The 26,070-nt window shown below is 31.0% G+C and overlaps 1 protein-coding gene across 3 annotated transcripts in view; it reads right to left on the reverse strand.

Annotated features, from left to right (window-relative positions):
- LOC145242290 (ankyrin repeat domain-containing protein 42-like) overlaps positions 1–23,733 on the reverse strand; it is a 118,693-nt gene extending 94,960 nt beyond the window's left edge. Inside the window, exon 1 of one of the 3 annotated variants that reach the window (XM_080105298.1) lies at positions 23,424–23,733. In XM_080105298.1, coding sequence (XP_079961424.1) covers positions 23,424–23,484 — 61 coding nt within the window. In that variant the 5' untranslated portion in view covers positions 23,485–23,733. The remainder of the gene's footprint in view (positions 1–23,423) is intronic. The other 2 variants (XM_080105299.1, XM_080105302.1) reach the window with 2 other exon arrangements.
- Positions 23,734–26,070: the final 2,337 nt, after the last annotated feature.

Below are 26,070 nucleotides of genomic sequence, written 5' to 3' on the forward strand. Positions count from 1 at the left end.
TAACGAAAAAAAAACCTACTCGCCGGGGATCGGCAATATATATATATATATATATATATATATATATATATATATATATATATATATATACCCCAAAACCTCGAAAGCCGTTCTTAACATGGGGAGGCAGAGTGTATTCCTAAAGCCGTTTTTAACATGAGGAGGTTGAGGTGTTTATAATACGCTGGAGCAAGTCGTAAAAATTAACGAAGTTGCTATTATTTATTGCAAAAAATGCTAAAACTTTATTTTTGTGACAAAAAAAACATGTTATTTTCTACAAATATTTATTAAGAAATACAAATGACCGGTAGGTTTTTTTGTGTTGTTTATTTCAAATTTTACTTTACTTTTTCTTTCACATAGCGTTGGTATTATTTCCTCGGTAACACTCGACTTTATCCGGCTGTTGACGTCATGCGCCGGAGAAAGTGGAACGTTGAGAAAATAATTACACAACACTTAAAGTTTAATTCATTCAATCAGTCTTTGGAAAATAAATATTTCAAATAATGTGGCGCTTATGCACTTACGTTACCATGCTATTTTTAAAAATTAGTATTTTCACGTTAAATTCAGGTTTTAAAATATCTCTTTGTTTATTAAATTGTTAGGTGAAAGTACAGATAACCCAGTCGGTTTCTAATTTGTGGAAAATCTAGCTCCCCCCCCCCCAAAAAAAAACCTGTTACTTTGGATAGTAACAAAAATAAAAAAATTGCCTCGATCTCGAAGGATTTCTCTACTGATCAAGGAAAAAACAGAGAAGTGTACTTCACCCTCTGTTTCTCTCACCCTGTCTTCCTCTCTTAATAACTCTCTCCATCCATCGCCCCCCTCTCTATATATATATCACCATCTCATCTCTCTTTGCGCCCCTTTCTCTCTCTAATTCTCCCTTTCTCTCTCCCCTTATCTCCTTTCCTCTGTCTCGGTCCCTCTCTGTTTCTAACCCTCCCTCTCCCTCTCCCTCTCTCTCTCTCTCTATCTCTCTCTATCTCCTTCTCTTTCTGAATTTCCCTCTCACTTTTTTCTATCTATATATCTTCCTGTCTATCTGCCCATCTCTAATCTCTCATCCTATTGTAGTCTCCTCAATTAATTACAGTGAATAAGGCATTGTCAAACATGGATAAATCCTATTTTAGTCACCTAATTTACTTATTGTGAGAATAGAAGTTATTTAGAAATTACTGCTACCTTGAACAGCACCAGGAGTAACTGGTAAAACCTTTCTAATTAACTTGATTTTGGCTGCCATTCAGTGACAAAATGACACAGCCCTTGCTGCATGTGGAATACCTGCGATCTTGCTATCAAGTGGAACTACTTATTCTACTTTGAAACTACTATTAAACATTCAATTTTACAAAAATCTCATGTTCAACATCTCCAAAACATCCAGTATGGGGAAAAATATTGCAGAAATGCTAACTTATTGTTTCGGATGAATGCATAATGGTAGTGGTAATCACTTGAGACTCTTGGTCGATCTTTGCAAGATTTGCATGGCAATGGCAGACCATTTGGAAATGCAGTAATATTGCTTGCAGGAGATTTAAGACAAATGCTATCTGTAATTCTTCAATCAACACCAGCAGATGAAATAAATGCTTGCCTCAAATGCTCTACTTTTTGGTGCCATGTGAAGACATAAAACTTAACTCAAAATATGCATGTCCAGTTGCAGACTGCTCGATCCGCACAGAAATTTTTGCATCACTTGTGGGAAATTGGGCACAGAAAAGTGCTGGCTGATCCGAGTTAAGGGCGACATTCTTTGACTTTTAACTTCTGTAATTTTATTACATCAAAAGAATTGGTTAAAATTTTTTTTCCACCTATTCAAATTAATCATACGAATTCCACTTGACTGAGTAATCGAGCTATTCTTGCAGCTCAATACAAAGACGTCCATGCACTTAACGCTATTATTCAATGTAAAATTCCAAGTGCGGTTGTTACATACACATCCATCGACACTGTTGTGGAAGCAGATAATGTAGTTAATTATCTAACAGTTAGATTTGCCAGGGATGCCTCCGCATATACTACACCTTAAAATTGGTGTACTAATTATCATGTTGTGAAATATAAACCAATCCAAGCTTTGCAATGGCACATGGCTTGCAGTAAAAAAATAACCAACAATATCATAGAAACAACAACCTTAACAGGACCTTTCACATGTGAAGATATCTTCATTCCATGCATTCCTACACCATTACAGTTTAGGAAACTGCATTTTCCAATTTTATTGTCGTTTGCAATAACCATCAACAAAGATCAAGGAACAATCTTTACAATTGTTTGGCTTACAGCTACACACTGACTGTTTTTTTCACATGGACAATTTATGTTATGCGTTCAAGAGTCACCAAACCAGAAAATCTCTACATCAGCTAAGAAAATGGAAAAACAAAAACTGTACCCATGTGAAATGTGGAATTAAACCTATAAGAAACATGCATTTTCTCATTTTGGAACTTTTTCCATTGCGCCAATTTAAGCCACAGCAACGCGTGGCAGGGTACAGCTAGTATATATATATATATATATATATATATATATATATATATATATATATATATATATATATATAGAAATTTCAACAATAGGCATGAGGCATCAAAATAAATATTTTAAGGTTATGAGGGTTATTGAAGCATGAAAACGATGTTGCTTTTTTGTATTTAATATTTTTTTTTTTTTATATTTCAAGCAGTCCTCCACTCTTATTCACAAAAAAGTATCGAGATAGATAAAAGACGTTGAAAAAAAAAACTAGAAATTTGTATTTTGGGCAGCGTTCATTTCTGCCAACACTGTTTGAGAGATTTCACGTGAATTCTTTTTACCGTTTGTCGAAGAAGAATTTTGTAATTTTTATTTTAAAATATTTTTGCAACGCATTAGCGTTCATTTCAAGCGGCAAAAACAAGACAATTGATTTCAATGTGTATAATAAATAATTAGAAACTGAAACAAATGTGTTGAACGGAAAAATTATGCTAATAGTAATCATCATAATAATAGTAATAGTTGAAACAATAAAAGTAATAATAACAATTGTGATAGTTATAATAATAATAATAATAATAATATAGCTAATAATGTTATTGTTATTGATAATAATAATAACAATATTTATAATAATGATTATAATACAAGAATCTTTAACAAGAATATCCAAATGGAATTTGGCATGGAAAAGTTCGCATTGCTTTCCATGAAGAGGGGGAAAACTAGAAACAACAGAAGGTATAGTACTGCCCAATCAAACAGAAATCAGAGCACTAGGTGAACATGACAGCTACAAATACTTAGAAGTGCTGGAAGCAGACCCCATCAAAACAACGGAAATAAAAGAGAAAATTAGAAATTAATACCTTAGAAGAACAAGAAAACTCCTTGAAATCAAACTAAATATTCGAAACCTAATTAAAGGAATAAACACGGGGGCAATGGCCACTAATAAGGTACACTGGACCATTTATAAACTGGATCAAAAAACTAAGGAATCTTAACCAGAAAACCAGGAAACTCATGACTATGCACAATTCACTACATCCAAAGGATGATACTGATTTATTCTATGTGAAAAGGAAAATATGGAGGAAGAGGGCTAGTCTGTATAGAAGAGTGTGTAAATAACACGCAAAAAGAATTAGAAAACTACATAATGCAAAACACCAAAAGAATAATTGCTGCAGCAAGGGACACAGAAGAAACAAATAAGATTGAAAAAGAGATGAGGAATAAGACAAAGACAGAAAAATGGGAAGAGAAACAGCTACATGGACGAGATGTGAGTGACAAAGCATGTCCTGAACTTTTCCAACAGAGGCATCAAAAGAAGTTGGCAACGTGCATTCGGAATGGGGGTGACTATGTAGAAAAAAGAAATTCTAGAGCACAAAATGTCCCTCGTTTATATGGTATAACCTCTATCTTAGTAGCTCTTTACCGTTTTAGTTTTTTTAGTTTAAAAAATAGGAGGCCTTACTTTTGAAACTACCCTCGTTTACTGCTTTTAAACAAAATGTGTAAACTAGTTCATTGCTACACTGCAAATATGTTAATTCAAAAGCAAAGGAATAAAAGTGGTTTTGTATCTTTTTACATAAGAAAAACATAAACAATAGATAAAAAAATAACAGATTAAGATTTTCCTTAAGCATTGTAATATTTATACTGATGTTTGTTAGATCCATCTCATGCGGTTATTCATCTGCTGTCCACCAGATAAGACACAAGATCAGGTGAACTTTAAAAAAATACATATAAAATACACTGTGAACAGTCAGTTAGCAAAACATGGTAGGTAAACCTCCGAGGACTTAAAAGAATCATACTGCAACCATACACACAACAGCTGAAACTGCTTGCCACATTCATCTCCAGTTCATATTAAGTTGTGATTGGTATTGCATGCTAACTGAGGTTCCAATCGCAACAATTTCTGTGGTCAATTTTGGTGGCATTTTAACTATCAGACCTAGCAATTCGTTCTGGATAGTTCTAGAAGGGCTATCCTCCCAACTTTCATGTGAAACGAGTTTATTGCTTGTTGTCTGAAGCGTCCTCACTGAGGAATACCGACGGGGTTACTTAAACAATTTTAGCAAGGGTCAGAGTATTTCTGCTTTAAGGATGCTGGGTAATTTAGCCAACCTTCGCAATTTATGCCACATCACTCAGCGGTGGGATGAAGGTAAATATTCTTTTTATTTTAGTTCAATTAGTTCTTGGAGATCAAAAGACCCATCCTAGAGCTAACAATCCACTGTGTAGTTTTATAGGTGCTTTGAACTTTTTTCAAACTAAAAATAATATTCATACTGATTTTGGTGGGAAAAAATAATTGTACTCTAAAATTGAAGATCCATACTATAAACGCTATAAGTACATTGTAAAGTGTGCGGCCACAAGTTCAGGCATAAATTGTTATACTGAGTATATGCCGATTATTAGCATTTATAAAAATTATAATTGTAATTATATCTAGTGTACATATGTTATATGCAAGGACCCATGGCGCAGTGGTTAGAGTACTTGAAAAAGAAATCAATTGTAAAAGTGATATTCTTCTTTATGTTGAAGGTTCAATTCTCAGTGTGTATCACAAAAGATTACTTAGGACCTCTATCCAGACTGACAGAAGAAGAGCATGCCCCCCTACCCTGGTGAAGTAAAAAAAAAGGGTTCCGTTTAAAATTCTGTTCAGATTCCTAAATTTGATAGAAACATTCCCTTAAGAAGGTTGGAGGTTACATCGACTGAAACGGTGTGAAAATAACAATCAAGATGAGAAAAATAGTCATACGAATACAAATAATACGAATAACCAATCCTCATCTGCAAAATTTAAAAACGTACATACGCTATGTTATAAAAAAAGTTTGAAAAATGAAAATAGTATCTTAAAGCATGCTTATAATAACTGAAATTAGTATTCAATAAAAAAAATGTCGGCATAAATATAAACATAGATTATTTAATGGAAAAATTATGAGCATTTATAAGAATAAAATAAATATAAAATACAAGTGCTATACATAAAAATATTATAAAATGCTATTAAACAAATATGATGTTTTACAGACTCTTGATGTTCTCCATTCCATGAATGTTTTCTAATTTTAAATGAAAACCAAATGACACTGGTTAGTCATACACATCACAAAATAGTATTTCTTCAATCTGTGATTTTAAAGAATATCTCGTCCTTATATTTCTTAAATATTAGAACTTGCTAAAAATGTTTTGTTTCAATGAATGCAAACAATATAAAAAAATTATAATAAAACTTTATGAAAGGAATTACCTGGACAAAGACTTTTTATTTTTATTCATTTAGTTCCTAGGGATCAAGAACATATTTGCAGAGATAACAATCCAATGTGGGCCATGATGGATGTCTTTAAAGTTTTGTCGTATATTAAAATTTATATCGATTTTCAAGATAGAATGAAAATAATATCTTACATATTTCTGAGTCTAATATTTTTGTTTTAGCATTCAATAAATATGAGGTTTTACAACCTTTAAAAGGAAAACTTTCGATTCCATGTTTTTCTGACTTTAAATAGACAGCAGATGAAACTTAGTCACGGACCTCACTATAATAATATCGCACTTTAATTTCTAATTCTTATATTTATCAAGAATAAAATTTAGAATTTGTTTACAAATAATCATTTTAATAAATATGAACAGAACCAATAGGACATTAAATTATTCCAGAGTACAAATGGTATCTATTTGGCTAATAATAAACTGTTCTTATGATTCACGTTTTCGAATAATGTAGTTGGAACAAGAATATGTCTATACGATGATGTGTAAGAAAAAAAAAAAATTGCATGCTGTTAGAAATAGTAAACTGATTCAGTACTACACCGAGCAAAATCATTGTTCATTCAATAGCAGATTAGGCGTTTTAAAAAATAAATTTACAACAAAAAACACTGCCTTTAAAAAAGACTTTTCTTTTTCAGAGAATAACATTAAGAGTTAATTTATAAACTACTAATTATTATTTGATTACAAAAGTCTAATCAGGTTTCTACAGATAAGAGATTTTCAAAATTAAAGTTTTACATTTATTTTTGCATTTTTGAAAATGATGAGCACTAAGACTCACAAGTACAACAGTTTTATATTTTATTTTTGCAATTAAATTCATTGAGTGTAACTTTTTGCCAGTTTCTTTACAGTTATCATTTCTATTTCTTGCAGCTTTTGATGAACTCCAAAATTGAGTGGGTGGATTATCCAACTTAGTGTTGTTAGTAGAGTTCAGTGTAATTTTACTCATATGTACGAATGTGTATCTCTGCTTAGTAAGCCTTTTCATTTTGTGTAACATTTTACTATTTTGTCAAAATTTTCACCTTCCATGCTAGTGGAAGTAGAGTTATAGTTTCTCTTTCTTGCAGCTTTTGCCGAATTCAAGAATTGAGTTGTTGTTTACTTGTAGTATAACATAATTAATAGAAGTCAATATTATTTTGAAAAGTAAAATAAAATTTAACGTGCATAGGCATTTTTGAAAATGAGCACAAAACCTCATAAAAATAATCTTTTTTTTTTTAACATTTGCTTTTTTATTATAGCTTTTCGTTACAGTATAGACTTTTTTTATTTTTATTCATTTAGTTCCTAGGGATCAAGAACATATTTGCAGAGATAACAATCCAATGTGGGCCATGATGGATGTCTTTAAAGTTTTGTCGTATATTAAAATTTATATCGAGTTTTCAAGATAATAGAATGAAAACGAGTATATACTTTCTATTTCTTGCAGTATTTGCTTAATGTTTCTAGATTCCAGAATTGAGCTTGTAGAGAATCGACTTAGTGTTGTTTACTAGTGCTGTTAATAGAGTTCAGTGTTATTTTGTTCATATATTCTAATGTGTATCGCGGTTTACTGAACCTTTACATTTTGCTTAAGATTTTAATATTTTGTCTAAATTTTGATCTTGCCTCTCAGTGGAAGTAGAGTTCAGTTAGTTTTCAAAAATCAAGCGGCCTCTTCCACCTGAGACTAACACTTGATTTCTTGTTTAGCTATATTTAATGCAGAGATCTTTAAATAAAATATTATCATTTCCTGAGTCTAGTATACTGATTTACATCTTCACCTTTCAGACTATTTGAAAGAGAAACAGAATATGTTTCTTCCCCCAATAAACACATCCAGTGTGAGTTAACATATCTGAAGTTAAACGATCATTTGGCTTGGGACATGACACTAAAATCAAGCTTCACAGAAAATATATTTCAAATCACATTTTATTTTACATGCTGATAGAAATAGAGTTTAGTTGGTTTGCTGAAATCATGAGGTCCCCTTTTAGGAATAACACTTCATTTCTTTGTTAGCTATCTTCATTAAAGGAACAATATTATCTTTTTCAAATATTATGAGAAAGTGAAGCTGGAAAGAATACAATTCTTCTCCTCAATAAACATGTCTTCTTTTAATGTACTTCAATTAGTTTTAAAAGATCAAGGGGATCTCTCCTGGAACAAGCCATGATTGCATTTTATTTCTGAATGCTCTTTTAAGAACATTGTTTCCTTTATGGCTGCCATCTGTATTTTGCTACAATTTGGTCTTCAAGGGAATGTTTCCAGGTATTTCTTAAGATTTGTTTTTTATTAGTGCAGTTGTTCCCTCTTGCAACTGGTATAATATCTATTTCAGAGACCACGTCTTTTAAAAATATTCTTGAGATCATGATATTTTATCTTTTCCTGTTTAGCTTTATTAAGGAATTTGGAATGCTGACATCAGTTATGAGTACAGTTTTTTCTGGCTTGTTCCATATTACAATCTGGCTTGATGACCTTGTCTTTTATGTATTTTCCCACCTTTATGCACTTGTCATAGATCACTATCACTTTTCCATTTGACGTTATCGATGATGGTTTATCTTCCACAGATGTTCTATCGGAAGTTTTTACATACTTTATTGTGGCAGAGAGTGTGAAGGTCATCTGCCTAGAGGATTTGACCTTAGCTGGCTCAGTCTCTCAATCGCTAGTGTGATTTAACATGTGTGAATTCAAATTATCTTTCCGTGTAAATGCGGCATCACACACTTCACAAGAATAAGGTTTCTCTCCAGTGTGAGTTTGAACGTGCCTTTTTAGATCTGATTTTCTTAGAAAGGACAAGCTGCACACTTCACAAGAGTAAGGCTTCTCGCCAGCATGTCTTTGCACGTGTCTCTTTAAGTCACATTTTTTGGAAAATGAAAATCCACATAATTCACATGAATATGGTTTCTCTCCAGTGTGTGTTCGCACATGGATCTCTAATTCTGATTTTGTGGTGAACGATGAGTCACAGATATTACAACTGTAAGGTTTATTTCCAGTGTGTCGTCTCATATGCACTGTTAATTGAGATTTTACTGCAAATGATGAATCACACACTTCACAAGAATAGGGCTTCCATCCAGTGTGCGAACGTACATGAATCTCTAATTCAGATTTTGTGAAAAATGACGAATTGCACATATCGCAATAATGAGGTTTATCCCCGGAATGCCTTCGAATATGCACTTTTAACTGAGAGTTTTTGGCAAAGGATGTGCCACACATTTCACAACGATGATGTTTCTCGACTATGGGTTTTTGCATGGTTATTTTGACACTGCTGTTTTTGTATCACTTCCAAGTGTTGAGGAATCTTCTCTTGAGCTAAATACTTCATAAATAGTATTGCTTTTCAAATAAGCGTTTTTGTAATTTAAAAAACACTTATCACAAAATTATTTTCTATCTGTTGCTTGACTACAAATAACATTTTGTATTAAGTCCAGATTCTGATGAATCCCCCGTTGGGAATGCTAAAACTTCTTTTTAAAATAAGCCCTTTTCTAAGTTATAAAGCACACACAACATAATCACACTAACACATCGGCTCCCATTTGATCACCAAAGTTAAGAAACATTGAGCACGGTCAGTACTAAAATGAATGAGCATTGGGGAATACCAAGCGCTGTATGTGCTCTCCACTTATCTCAGCATTGTTTCCAGTCTTCCTTGACTTTTCCTTGTCACTAGATTCAACCAGTGTCGATTCAGGAGAGTTGTGATTGGGGATTGCTCAACCCTTACCTAACAACTTCACAATGATAATGTTTCTCTCCTGTGTGTTTTTGCATGTTTACTTTTACGCTGTTTTTTTTTTCTTGAGCCAAACGCTTCATAAATATGACTGCTTGTTAAAAAGCGTTTTTTTTTTGTAATTTAGAAACACAAACATCACAAAAATATTTTCTCCATTGTTTATCTAGAAATGTATTTTGTATTAATTTTGAGTTTTGATGAATCTTCTCTTGAGAATGGCGAGCCAAACACTTGACAAATATGATTGCTTTCCAAATAAGCGTTTTTGTAATTAATCAAACACACACATCATTTGTTTCTTCAAGTTGTATTTATGTCATAAAGTTTTGTTGTTTCAGATTTACGATTTCAACATGAAAACTTAGTGTAACAGAGTGCATATGCAAATACATGCAAAATGGCATCACCAGGAAAGAAAATGAGCATGAAAGAAATAGCAAGCTAGAAAAGACGATCACTTTAGAGATGTGGATGATATCACAGCCATAATGAGAAATCATAAGTGGTGCGACAATGAGAAAGTAAATGTCACTGTTGCATGAAAAAGTGCGTTTCAGTTATTCTTTGCTATAAAGTGTGGGTCCTGTGTGAGAACGTGGTTCCCAGACAACATTACATATGTAGAAATGTTCATCCACTCATTTCAGATGAAGAAGTTTTACATTCCAAAAGTGCATAGTTTGCTTTCAGTTTTCGTCATTCTGACTGTGACCTGTGAATGAATGAATGAGATTTAATTAAACAATTTGTATTAGGTGAGAAGAAAGTTCTTGTGGATTTTAAATTTGAATTTTAAATGATGTATTTTCAAATAAGTTTTCGTTATAATACCTTTATTTTACATATCATTTTAAGATCGTTTTTCACTCTATTCAATCGTTTAAATTACAGCTGTTTTAAAGTAATTGGGTCTTCTTTTCAGAACAAGATGGGAAAAAAGCAAATCTGCACAATTTTCTTATTTCAATTTAAACTAGGCCAAAAAGCTGCTAAAACAGCTCGCAATATCAACAAAGCATTTGGCCCAGGAACCATAACTGAACGCACAGCATAATTGTGGTGTAAAAAGATTTTGTAGCAGCAACAAGAGTCTTGAAGATGATGAGTGGAATGGTCAACCATCGGATGTTGACAAGAATCAATTAAGAGACTTAGTTTAAGCCAATCCATGCACAACTGTTCCAGAACTTGTTTCTGAATTAGCCATAACATATACAACCATTTCCAACCACTTAAAAGAGATTGGAAAAACAAAATCCATGATAAATGGGTGCTGCATGAATTGAATGACAGCCAAAAGAAATGCAGTTATGAAATGTTATCTTCCCTTCTTTTATATAACAAGAAGGGTCCGTTTCTCAGTCAGGTTGTGACGCGATGAAAAGTGAGTTCTTTATGACACCCAGCGTTATTCAGCTCAGTGGTTGGATGCCAATGAAGCGCCACGACACTTCCTTAAACTAGAGTTGCACCAAAAGAAGGTCATGCTGATTGTTTGGTGGTCTGCGACCGGTCTCATCCATTACAGGTTTTTGAATGCAAGCGAAACCATTACAGCAGAGAAGTACTGTTAACAAATGGATGTAATGCATTAGAAATTTCAACAACGACGACACCCAGCATAAATCAACAGAAAAGACCCAATTCTTCTCTACAATGCACGACTGCACGTTGCTAAACTGACCCTGCAGAAGTTGAATAAATTGGACTGCAAAACTACCTTATCCGCTATGCCCTCCAGACCTGTTATATACTGACTACCGCTTTTTCAAGCATTTTGACAACTTTCTGCATGAGAAATGCTTCAAACCCTTAGCAATCTCAAAAATACCTTCAGCGACTTCACCACCACCAAAATGCAAGATTATAATGCAAACACTTGTTTTGCATTAGTATAAGTATTCGAATAGTGCTTATTTCAATCAATAAATCTTGGTTTGAACCCAGATATGTTCATCTGAATTTAAAAGTTAAAAACTGCAAGAACTTTCTTGTCAGTATGATATATTAATCAAAATAAAAAAGTAGATATATATTCAAACCACAAAAGACATGCATCAGTTCCAAAAGCTTTTACCAGAATATTGAAGAAAATGAACGTTTTTGGACTGTGATATGAATGAGGTTCTTGTTAAAAACAAAATACTAGCAAAAAAAAAGAAGAAAATTCTGAAGAATATGATATGCAAATATAAAACATATATGCCCGTTTCAGGTAAAAAAGTCCTCTTTCAATTTTATGCACACATAATGAAGACGAGACATTTTATTTAACAACTCATGATTTTTTATATAAAGCTGACACATAAACAGAAAAATGTCTGGAAACTGGCTCAGGATGAGCACAGCTCGCATAATACTGACTGAATGCTGTAGGTTGTCAGAATAACCAAAATAAATAAACATAATGTAATAATAAAATAATGGTAATTTATAATTAGTTGTAATAGGATATATCTATTTAATAGATTAGAGCATGAAATTGAATAGTATATTTTACATTATTTAGAATTTAATTCAAATCTAAAAACTATGGGTTAACTATATTATTTAAAATTATATATATATATATATATAATTTTCAGAATATGAGAGATTATATAATAATTTCAACAACCAAACAACGTCGCAGTCCACAAGAGCCATGACAATGAACGAATCGGAAGTCCAAGACTCATTTGGGCTCATCAGTTAGAAACATCCAAACTCAGAATTTGAAACCTGAGTCTCTTGCATGCGAGGCAAGCTCTCTGCCAGCTGAGAAAACGCCTCACGCATAAGAAATTCTGAATTCTGATGAGCCCAAATGAGGGCGATACTCGAGTTTTGGACTTCCAATTCATTGACTGTCATCGCTCTTGGGCTGCAACACTTTTTGATTGTGGAAATATATATATATATATATATAACATTACAAGTTGATTTTTTTCTTTTTAGATAATTGTTATTTTATCAACTTGCATGAAAAGAGCTATGTAAAAGATGCTTAAAACCGTTTTAATTATGCGAATATCATCAGTAGTTCAAAAGTTATGAGAATTTTAAGTGCCAAAATTTATGCTTTTCCATGAACATTTTTCTTTATCAAAAGTTGGCTAAATTACGGACCTCAACATTTCAAGAAATTCGGTAATTTTGCCACCATTTATTTATTTTTCAAGCTATTCTCACAAAACTTGGTACTCTTATGTAAAATTGTGTGCTCTTTCCGATTATGCAGTCAAATCTGATGTATCTCTTTACCATAAGCCATGAATTACAAATTCAGATGTACAAATTTCAATTTTTTTTTAAACTGGCACATGGTGTCATACACTGGGTGTCTATTCATGAACAAAACTAAATATTATACTGGTATTTAAATATAGCTTTATTGAGAGTAGGTATTTACCTGCCTTCCCGCCAAAGGAGAGCTTAATCTGGGGTGTAGCCATTGAATGCCTAAAGAGCATTCATGGCCGGTATTTATTTTTTATTCTGTTTCCAATAAACTGACTATAATATTCTAGACAAACGTTTTTTCTTTTAATTCATCCCCCCATTTTGAAATGTCTATCAAAATGGAAATAATTTTCTCACCTCAAAGAAAAGAAAAAATTGAGTAGATATGAATTAATCTCAGAAATAAATTGAAGAAAATTTTTCGTATAGATTTTGGATTTCTGTAAAAGATGAAAATTCCCATAGTCAACCAGAACTTATGCATTTTGGGACCAGTCCAATTTTCAATTTTGTAAATCCTCTCTATCTGGCCCAAAATATACCCCTATTTTCGGAGATGCAACCATAAATCGTATTCTACGTGAATCCTTGAATGTAGCTTCCACAGTAACAGGATACCAGGAATCCTGATAAGCAACAACTATATATTCACCAGTTGATGGTAATTTGTCATTTCTATTCTGTTGTTTTACTGAAAATTCAATTATGTAAACAAAGAAATAAAGCGGTAATTTTTTTACCTTGTTTCCACCTAAACATTTAAAATGATTACTTTTATAGGTTTTAGGGTACGCTGAAAACGAATCTCGCATTTAAATTTTCTGCAAATAAGTAGTTTTCCGGATATTAAGCAATGCCATTTCTTATGTTATCGCTGGTGGCCATCTTGGAGCATGCAAACGCAACCCTGATAAACTATGCGCAAATGCACATACCAAGATGGCCACCAGCAATAATTTCTTAAAATAACATTGTTTAATATCCGGAAAGCTACTTATTTGCAGAAAGTTTATATACGATATTCGTTTTCAGCATACCCGAAAACCTTAAAAGGTAGTCATTTTAAAGAAAAATGTTAAGGTAGAAACAAGGTAAAAATTGACAAAATGCATCACAATGAAATTATTTATCGAACCACCTAATTATTATTATTTAGATATCCTCAGTTTAAAAAAAAACGGTTTTGTTTTACATATTTGAAAAAATAGTCTTGACAATGAGATAAAAAAAATATATATATACAAAATACTATTAGAAACCCAGCCAGTAAATGTCACGAGGACATTTATTAGTTGTGTTTCTAACAGTATTTTGTATATTTTTAAGTCATTGTTAAGATTTCAAAGACATGATATACCATGTGGGTATTATTCTTGTGCTTGTGTAACGCTCAACACTAATTGTCGAAATAAACAAACATTTTACATTAAATAAATACACTAAAAACTTATCCAATTAGGTAGAAGAGTTATTTATCTTGCCTTTGGTAATATTTATGCACTTATGTTACCGTGCTATATTTTCAAATAGTATTTTCAAGTTAAATTCAAGTTTCACAATATCTTTTTTTATTTGTTAGGTGAAAGTAAAGAATAGTTAACAAACCACCCTTCACTCCCCATGTTAAGAATGGGTTTCTAAATAATTTCAGCATGGTAGCATAAGTGCACAAGTACCTTTTATTTGTTATATTTTTTTGACCACTAAAAAAACACAATTCTACCTTAAGTAAAAGTAAGAAGTTATAAATATCATAACAGAAACAAATGTATTTCGTACATTTTGTTGGTTTTTTTTTTTACGCTTTTAGTACATGTGTACTAAAAGCGTTAAAAACAACAAAATAGTTTTGGCTCGATATTGTTTGAAAATCAAATTTGAAAAACTTGAAAATATTTTTTTTTTTAATTGACAAACTCAGAATAAAACAGGAATTTTTTTTTCTGCTTTTGTTTTGAAAGCAGAAAAAAAAAGTTTTTTTTTTATTTTTAAGAGAATATAAATGATACTCGTTAATACGCTGACTGTAGGCAGAGCGCTAGGTGTATCAGAAATTTTTGGGGAAGTTTTGACACCCCCTAACACAAAACTGCGAATAAAATATTAAAAAAAACTCGTAATTTCTCTTTTAAAAATGGGTTGTTTATTTTCTTTCTGGAATATACTTCCAAAATAAACTATTACAGTTGTTTAAAAATAATAATAGAAATATTATATTTTATGTTTTATAAAAAACAGTGTTTACAAAGTGCCTGCACGCGTTCATTCAGCCATTTTTTTTTTACGTAATTAGATCAATTGAATTTTACGAGTTAAATTTTTTTTTCAATTTTTAAAATTTAAAAATCTATCAAAATTTTCTATTGGTCCAATTTTGAAGATATTTTCATATTCAATGTGAAATTTTATTCTGTTTCCAATAAACTGACTATAATATTCTAGACAAACGTTTTTTTTTTTAATTCATCCCCCCATTTTGAAATGTCTATCAAAATGGAAATAATTTTCTCACCTCAAATTTATATATCACAAATTGAAGATAAAAGATCAATAAATAAAATAAGCTAATTAAAAACAAAAAGAACAGTTATTTGCAAATTTACCTGTAAAGTCCAAAGTTTAAAACCTTTTTTTAAAACCATGTTAGTTGTTTCATAAGTGAAACCTTATAATCTTGTTATATTGTTCAGAAAATTTCGTAGAATTACGACAATTTTTTCTATTTCATTCAATATTTTTTTAGGTATTAAAAAAAATTCACCCCTTAAGGAAGAAATAAAATATATTAAATCAAAAACATGTATTTCTTTAAGAGAATAAAAAAATTTTTTTAATCGCTCGACTGATTTTTTTTTTATCGGCAAAAACTGATAAGCGAAATGGGATACTTTTTCAGTTACAGTGGCCCATATTTACTAAATTTTTTTTATAGCACGCAATAGAAAGAGACATTAATTTTGGCGCTTAAAGCCACTGGAGATTTCAACTTGAAGACAAGCAGACATTTGTCTCCCTTTATTTCAACTGTGAAAAACATCTGATGTCGCGTTTTTTGGAATCTTTGCTTAAAAAAGTATTTTATTTAAAAAAGACATGGAATATAAAATATAAATATGGATAAATTCTTAACAATGAAGAATGGAAGTACCCATTGAATAGTATTTTTTATAGGTAAATGATTTTTTGGAATGTATATATACATATATTTTATTGAAGTAAGTTAAAATTCGTTAGTTTTCCTTAAATCTTTTAAAGAAAACCGATTTAAAAAAACAAATATTGCATAATTTGCTATTAAAATTTGGTCTTTGCTCCTTTAATTAAAAAAATTAGGGTTTGAATTACATTTTTCAAGTAGTTATAAGCTTTGAAAGATATGAGGTCGAATTATTCAATTGTCATCACACATTTTTAATGGTGTTTTCTGACACTGCTCGCTCAGCGCTGGTCAGTGCATGAGCAAACCGTTTTCCTGTTAAATTCTATATTCTGTAATTTCTATAAAAGATAACATTTTAAAGAAATTTCTGCAAAATTAATAATTATCAAATATTTACATATTATACATGAAAATAATTCTGAAACTATTATCTATATGAAAATGGATGCTATATACCGATTTATCTTAAGATGTATGTACCAGTCATGGGATGAAAAGGGCATATTACAAAACATATGTAATTTGATCAAGAATATCAAATATTAATCTGCGCAGATGGTGGGGGCAAAAGCAGCGGCCATTAAGGAATCAAGACTTTCGTTTCATTTTATTTTTGGATAATATTGGATTTTGTTTTCGGATAATATTGGATTTTGTGTTCGGATAATATTGGATTTTGTTTTCGGATAATATTGGATTTTGTTTTCGGATAATATTGGATTTTGTTTTTGGATAATATTGGAAACACAATCGAAACATAAGAATTAAAACCAAACAATAATCTATTAACATAGCATGTACTTTTTTTTTTTTTTTTCAGAAAAGACAATTTCCAAATTATGAAAATATTTTTTAAAAGGAGCATTTTCTATAAGTTAAAAACAAAATTTGAAGAATATTAAAATGGCTTTGGACTTCCCTTATCGGTTTTAAAGAATGGCAAATTTGTTTTTCCCAAATAAAAAAAAAATACTTGGTAATTTTTGTAATATACCATCTTCATTCTGTGACAAATAGATACATGCTAAAAGTTTTTTTGTTTTTGTTTATTGCAATAAGTGTCAATCTCAATAAGCATAGTGCCTTCATCAGGAAATAGAGACAATATTTAAAAAAAACAACTCAATCTTCAATAACAAGAGTAGGCTTTGGATATCTTAACAAATAATGTAAAAAAAATATTGCCTATATTTCCTTATGAAGGCATATATGAATTGAAAATCCAAATTTTAAATAAGTAGATAACGTTTTTTTTTAATCTGTATATATATATATATATATATATATATATATATATATATATATATATAGAATGGCCAACTTAAAATGAAGATAAATCACAGAAAAATAGTTTTATTATGCAAATATGTGGTTGATTCCAAAGGTTAAATTTTGGCATTTATAAATTAAATAGAATTTCAGGTATATGGCTTGCACATATATAGCATAATCAAGAAGTTCAATTTTCATGTCTACACATTAAATTAGGCTGTATTTCGGCAATAACAAGTTGAATGTTATCTTCCAAGTGGTCTATTGTGTCTAGTTTATAACCATAAACATGGATCTTTATACATCCCCCCAAAAATAATCTAATGCGGTTAAATTGCATGAACGAGTTGGCCAGTTGATGGTCAATTTTGTGAAATTATTAATTCATTAAATGATCTCCAAGTAAACCAATCATATCATTTGTAATTTGACAAATGTTGCCCGGATGTCAGTTTCTTCATGATGAATTGCCAAACCAAGCTGAACTCAAAATGACTGGTAGTTGTCAAATCTGCAATTAAAGAAAAATAGAGTTGTCAATTTAAAGTTCGCCACTTCTAAAAAACACCCTATATATGTGCGCCTGTGTGCACCACAAGTCAGCAAGTATCCATTTATCATAAAACTTTTGACTTTACTTTACAAATGCTGAATTGAGAGATTAAGGCAAAAAAATCAAGAAAACATTTAGATAATTATGATAAATAGATCCAAAGGTTTAATTAGAAGTTAAATCATATGTGGAGTGAAATAATAAAAAATCTGGGTAATCACATAGCCATAATAATATCAACCAGAATAAATACTTTACACAGCTACAACTGCTTTCGGTACATACATATATATATATATGTATGCATGTATGTATGTGCAGCTCAAATTAGCAAGTATCCATTAATTGTAAAACTTTTGACTTCATATTGCAAATGCAGATTTGAGACTAGGATTGAGACAAAAATAAGAAAAATCAAGAGTTAATTACCAAACTTTAGATAATAATTATATAACAGTTCAAAGAGTTTAATTAGAATCTATAAAATTAAATTTTCAATTTGAAAATAATTTTGCTGAAATTAAGAAGGATTCTCTAAAATCTAGTAAAACAGATTTTTTTTCTCAACACTCAAAAGCTCTTATGATAAAAAGAGGATAATGTTTTTCTACACAGTTTGAAGCACATGCAGCATATTTTACATCCATAAATCGCCTCCGAGTTATGAACTTGAAGATATTAAAGTCCATAGAAACTGTTTTATAAGTGTGATGGATTATAAAAATTTTTTGAAAAGTAAAGAGAATTGAGAAGTAAAAGCTTAATATATTTTCCAAGAATTGAGACACGTCATTTCGTTAATGCAGCAATGAAAAGCACAAAATCAAATTCCTGATTCCTAGATTCCTAATAGAACAAATACGAAATTAAGAGGGAAAAAGTTAATTTATATTTCTACAGGGTGGAATGATAAACTTGTTGCCCTAAAGAAAACAACACTACAGCTTTATTTTAAAACTTTTATTGAAAAGATCAATTCAGGTAACTTGATTATGTGGTAGAGCTCACATCTATTCAATATAGCCGCTTTCTGCCTCAATCACTGCCTTGACACGGGTCCGGAATTGAGAGCATGCCTTTTCCACAAGTGCCGGCAGGTGTCTGGCGAATACTCAATGGATGGTAGCGATTATGCTGGCTTTAGAGTTGTGGAAGGTCATGTTGGTGATGTTTTTAATATATGACCTAACAAAGTTATCCAGTGGGTTCAGGTCTGGGAGGAGGGGGTGAATGTGAGAGAAGGGTAGAAAATCATAACATTCCTTCTGAAGCCAAGCCTGGATCTCTTTGGACGTGTGGGCTAGTGCTGAGTCCTGCTGCTATACCCAGCACATACAGGTTCGCTTTGGTGTTGACTTTGAAACAACACCAAAGACCATAACCAGGGCCAGAAATTTTGTTTTCATCCCCCTGAGCACGTCCCTGTTATTCATGGCAATCCAGCGATGCATTTTGAGGGTGCTGGCAATGGTCCTGTTGTCATAACTTGGATCGGTACAGAGCATAAGTTGTACAGCAGCGCATCTCCGATCTCGCTCATTAAATATTGTGTCACTTTCATCCATAATAGAAGGCTCCTATCGCTCTTGGGATTTGTACACAACTGGCCAACTAGTAGATGGCCTGCAACAAAAAAAAAAAAAATGGTTTTCATCACATGGAATAATGTCATCTTTTCTAGGGTGACAATTTTATCGTTCCACCCCGTACTGATTTCTATTGTTATCTTTTTTATATCAATACTATTTCAGAGAAAGTTTATGATTTATATTCATTTTTAAGAAGGTCAAATGGGTTAATAGTTTTTATGTGTGAAGAAAAATAAGGACAAAATTTACCTTCTTTGAAATAAAATTTTAATTTAATTTTTTTAAGTAATTCAGTCTATAAAGAAAAACATGAATAAAACACCGCATATTTGTTTCGCTTTTGCCAATTTTGATTTTCGTTAAAAGATGATTTGCAACAAAGTTTTCAATCTTGCTATTTGAATACAGGCAAAAGAAATGAAACGGCTCTTGATCAAAAGTTAATCCGTGGAGTAGAAATGAGGCACAATCAGAATCAGGTTCCCCTGCATCTTGCAAATTAATATGTACGTTTAAGAAAGAATATGAACCAAATGTATTCACTACAAATCAAATGTTTGTTCTATAATTTGAAAATGGCAATACATACCTTTAGGTATGGCCAAAGATATTGACAGGAGCAATATAGCTAGAGTTTATACTTTTTTTCCAAGGGAGTGACCACTTATCAAGGTCCAAAGGCCACTAAAGGATAGGGGTTAATGAGTGTACAGTAGTCACCATAATAACAGTGTTGTGATTATTATTGCTGGAAACTGGGAAGAATTTAATTATCTAAGGAGACATTTCAAATGAAATGTTTACATTGGACTTGAAGATGACTATATTGTAGTTATCTGGAAAGCATCCCAGCGGAACAGAGTCATACAATCAGGCATTTCAAAGAAAAGAAACTTTGTTCATGGAATTTGAGTTTAAATTAAGGCACATAGAGAGAGTGGGGGAAATTGTTAATGTGGGAACGTGATAGTTTATCTCCAATGATGTAATAAAAATACATGTTCAAAATTCATGTTACAATACAATAATATTCAACAAATGTTATCACATTATAAGCAATAAAAAATTAAATATATATTTTTTTTCTTTTTTACCAAATTATTTCTAAGTAAATATGAATTAATATTATTATTTGATCATTTTTCCATATGTATAAAATATGGCCGAGGGAAAAAAATAATTAAAAAATATTCTTTAAATTTTTCGGTGTTTTTAATTAATCCGTAAAAAAATATTTTAAAAGTTTGCTTTTGTGTGTTTTCATTTTTAGCATAAAATTCAAGATTTTAAAATAAATTTAAAGAAATAATTTGCATCTGAAACTTTTCATTTTTCTTGATGATTAAAATGGTAAATATTGACTTTAACAGAATCAGAAAAATGGTGCTTGGCTACATTTTTAATATAATGAGGTTATGTCATCATCTAACATTATATTCAAAATGAGGTATTGTTTTTAATATCACCTAAGATTGTTGTATTAAAGTTTATTTCTTTGTTTGTTTGGTAATAAATATGTTGAATATATTTAAAATTAAGCATCTAAAATTTCGTTTAATAAGTCTTTTATTACTGTTTTGATGATGTACAGTTCCATTGCTGGTATTACTTCATAAACTAAATATATCAAAAATTTGTTTTCAATAAAACTTAATAAAATAATTATTTTCAATAATTCTTAAAAAAAAAAAAATTAAGTGTTTTCAATAAAACTTAAAATAATTATTTTCAATAATTCTTTAAAAAAAAGTTAAGTGTTTTCAATAAAACTTAATAAAATAATTATTTTCAATAATTCTTAAAAAAAAAAGTTAAGTGTTTTCAATAAAACTTAATAAAATAATTATTTTCAATAATTCTTAAAAAAAAAAGTTAAGTGTTTTCAATAAAACTTAATAAAATAATTATTTTCAATAATTCTTAAAAAAAAAAGTTAAGTGTTTTCAATAAAACTTAATAAAATAATTATTTTCAATAATTCTTAAAAAAAAAAGTTAAGTGTTTTCAATAAAACTTAATAAAATAATTATTTTCAATAATTCTTAAAAAAAAAAGTTAAGTGTTTTCAATAAAACTTAATAAAATAATTATTTTCAATAATTCTTAAAAAAAAGTTAAGTGTTTTCAATAAAACTTAATAAAAAAAGAAGACGTGCAGATGCGAGATGTAGAAGTGAAAAAAAAAGACAAAAAAACTGGAGGAACGATTCTGAATCCTGACTGCTTCCGGTAACAGACATGCATAATCCTGACTGCTTCCGGTAACAGACATGCATAATCCTGACTGCTTCCGGTAGCAGACATGCATAAAATGTAGGAAGACTTTAGCTAACTAAAACCAAAAAAATGTATGAAGACATGAAGCCTGGAACTTGCAATTTTTGGATAAAATGGGCAAAGAATAGCGAAAATAATTAAAGCACCAAATAAGATTAGACTTATCCACTTTTTTTGTTTTTAAACATTTTTTCGTCTCACCAGAATATAACTTTAGCATCCTGACCTCCTGTTTAGAAGTACTGCTGTGATCAACGGTGTAGAGTCAAATTCTGTCTTCAGTATTTTTATTCTGATGGGTTTATATAAAAGAACTGTGGGTAAAATAGTAGAAGGCGTAAAAGCTCTATTATTTATTTACAGTAACTATCGAAGGAAACTGATGGAAGTTAATTACATCGGGATGATAAGCTCAACATTGCAAACAACCAAATGTATCAAAAGTGCTTCTGGCCTTGAAGAACGTGTTAAAAAATACTTTGGCAAAATTATTTATTCAATATATTATGATTTGTTAATGATTTTTAGGTACAGGCAAAATGAATGCCGATGCTCAAAATGTATAAACATTTTGGCCCCTCCCTTCACTTAAAAAAATCACCAAAAATCAGAAAATTAACCAATTTTAATAAAATTTTCAGTATTTATCAAATAATGATCGCGGAATATAACGAACTAATTATTTTTTATTTAAATCTGAGTAAAAATGTATTATTTTGTTTAAACAAAAAATAACTCTATTAAAGTTATGGTTTTTAGTAGTAAAAAAAAAAAAAAAAATGCAAGAATTTATTTTTGCTTTTTTTAATATATAAATAAAGCATCGTAATTTGTAATAATAAAAAAATAATTTTTACATGAACATTACGAAAAAAGCCCTAAAGTCCGTATTAATGAATTTGATATAACTCGAAGCAAAATGAATTTCTTGAACTATCGATATTACCATTGAATTAAGCATTATTTATTTCATATTTTCACACATACAAAAAGAATATATATATATAATAGCAAAAATATTTCTACTTTTTTTTTTAAATTACAGATTTCCCATAATTTTTATATGCAAGATTTTAATAATTTCCTTGCTTGCAAGAATGTGAAACTTTCCGCATAACATAATTTTTATATAACCTTGAACAATAATTAAAAAAAAATAATTTAAAAACAGGAACATAAAAAATAATTAAATCAAAAAATGATAAAAATTGATACAAACGTTCAGAATAGTAATGTATGCATGCACGTTTGGGGGAAGAAAAAAAAAAATCTGACAGCCCTACCTCCTTTTACTATCATGACTTCATTTTTAAACAGCGTTTTGATTGGCTGAAATTTGGGGCCTCCTTATAATCGTGTTTACAAACTTTTAGTTTGTTGCGTTTTTGGCGAACAGTAAATTACTTGCTTTTTGAGGGCTAATTAAGTTATTTTTGTACAAACAAGGTGTTTTTTTTAATTCGATATCTTAGGACTTTACTTTACTAATTATCTTTGAAATAGACCCAGAAAACTAATATTTATCTTTTAAAGGATTTTTACAATGAATTTATTTAACTTCAAAATGAACTATTGTAAAATAGCGCCAAAACCTTTGTCAACATAAAAAATAAAATACGAAATGGGCAACTAAGCTAGGAGCATGAAAGTTTCGAAGTCCAACTTGGATCGAGGCACTTCATTTAATTGAAGAATACTTACTGGATTTAATGTGTGACTGTGATCCTCTGTCGCCAACGTTCACCGAATTCTCCCACTTCATAAGACAAATAAATTGGCTACACAGTGTATCACTGTATCATGAGATTTGGTCCCGTGTTTCGTTTCGTTTTGTTTTCTTTTGTTTTTAGCATGAATGATTTTTGTAATTTATTTGCTTACCTCTCGAAGAGGGTAGAATTTTAAATATACGTGTTTTTTTTTTTGTTTTTTTATGTTGGACAATCTAGCTCCGCCAAAGAGGGGGGAAAATTGCGGTGCTTCTACACTTTATTGCCGAAATTGGAGACGCCATTTTATTTCACGCACTTGCTCTCCAAATCCAGGGGAGATTATTATGGCCGAAGCATGAAATAAATAAAAAAATAAACTGAGGAATGATTGAAGTTAAAACAAAAAATAAATTTAAAAAAAAAAACCACTTCCCCGTTAAAAAACAAAACAAAAAAAAAACAATAATTTAGGTTAATTAGTTGTTGACTTTTCAAAGTTGCTTTAATTTAAAAAAATGTTTAAAATTATTTGTTCGAAAAAAAAAACAAACTATTTTATAAATGTTGCTTTCATTACAAAATTATGTTATTAAAATTATATTTTTTTACGCAAACTTTTCAAAAATGTTTTTCCAATTATATTTTGATAAATTTTTATACAATAAATGTTTTGGTTTTGTTTTCAAATTGCGCTCGCCCAGTTTAAACCATTATATGTCATTTCATTTTCTGTTTTTGATAATAAAAAAAAAAAATGTTCCATGAAAAACTTCCCCGTTCTCATGAATTAAATCGAAACATTTCCAATTACGGATATATGTTCTCTTTTACTTTCTTTATTTACTTTTTTTCATAGTTCTTTCCGGAAGTTTAATTTTTTGCTATTTATTTCATGTTTCGGCCATAGTTTAATATGTTCTCTCCTAAATTTGGAGAGCAGGTGCGTGAAATAAAATGGCGTCTCCAATTTCGGCAAATGCAGTGTAGAAGCACCAAAATTGCGGTAAATATAGCGATACGCTACAACAGAACACCGACCACGCTAATTTGTTTTTAGGAGTAATCGAGGTCGCTGTCAACGAATCTGATAATCAAACCCGTCACAAATTTACCGTTTGCATGGTATTAAGCCTGAACCAAGGGACTATACTCCGCCATTTTACACCTTCCGTTTACACTACGTGCGTGTGCGCAGTAGCATAAACGACGGCTGTTAAATGTGCCTTCCCGATGCCTTCTCAAATTGCGTATGAATCTTACTCGGAACATTTAAAATTATATGAAAAAGAAAAACACTCCGAGTGGGGGGGGGTAATGTCAGAAAACCTTCTTTTTTTTTTTCAGAACAGAATTTTCAATTTTTTTTTTATTGGTGGACAATTTAAAATTAGAAGAAAAAGTTGTCTAAAACAAAACTTAAAAAATACATTATAGTACTTGGGGGGGTCTTTTTATTTTGTCTTACGTAGTTTTTAAGGCATTTTAATTAATCTAAAACAAAGTTTTTACGAGCGGTTTACAAAAACATAAGCATCAAACATTTTTATGTTTTTCGTTTCTTTTTTGGGGAGGGGGTTCAATTATAGAACTTGTGTGGGTTAACAGGTGCTTCTGCAGTTTAATAAAACATTTTTCCGTAAGTAACGCGCTGATATTTACCGATTAGAATACCATTTAACATTTTTAGGAGATTTTACTGTTTTCTGTTTACATTGGGGGAGGAGGCGGGTGAGGTAGGGTAGTGTTGGGGTGCAGATTGCATTATGAAACAGGAAATAAATCAGCATGCAAAATGCCAGATAGTGAAAATATACACAACACCATATTGCAAAGTGTGAGTAAACGTTTTCGTCATATATATTATGGCACATCTTTTGCCAACGATGAACTGATTTCACCTAGAACTGAGTGAAGCCATGGTGCTTTTCAAACAAAATTGATATTATGTGTAGAACATAAAGAGATAGCTGGCAAAGCAAAAACTATAAAAATATGCCGTGATATAGGAGAGTAAAGTCGAAGTTGCCTAAATGCTAGTAACCTCACAGATGAAACGAAGTCAGCTGAGTACTTATGGAACTTTTTGAAAGCTGAAAGTGAATGCCATTTCTTACATCCATAGGCTTCACCTTGTGCAGTATTGCTAGAAGTCAACTGAGCCACCAAGTGACTTTGTCACATGAGCCAGGGTGTAGGCACAAAAATATGACTTCACAGATAAAGAACTCAGTGAGAGACTTTTAGAGCTCATCATATTTTTCAACACAATATGGCGCCTATCAGAACAAGATCTATAGTAAAACAAAAGGCTACAGTATAACCACTATACTGACCAAAGGCAGTACAGAGCCAGAAATGACTAGAACAACCAGCTCAGAATGTTGAAATAATATATAACATAAACTGAAGCATAAAGTGTGGGAACTGCAATATAAGCCACAAGCTTCAACAGAGCTCAACATACAGTGATGAGTGCTCTGCATGTGGAAACAAGGAATATTAGGTGAGGTGCTGCAGAAAGACTAAATCTGGTGGCCTGCAATGACAGCTGGATCTACTGTTATGACCCAGAGACCAAGAAACAGCGTCCCCAGTGGAAGCATGCTGGCTCTCTCAGACTCAAGTAGGCCACACAG

The sequence above is a fragment of the Euprymna scolopes genome, chromosome 21, assembly GCF_053919585.1.
Source record: "Euprymna scolopes isolate OS-2025 chromosome 21, ASM5391958v1, whole genome shotgun sequence".
Lineage (NCBI taxonomy): Eukaryota > Metazoa > Mollusca > Cephalopoda > Sepiida > Sepiolidae > Euprymna > Euprymna scolopes.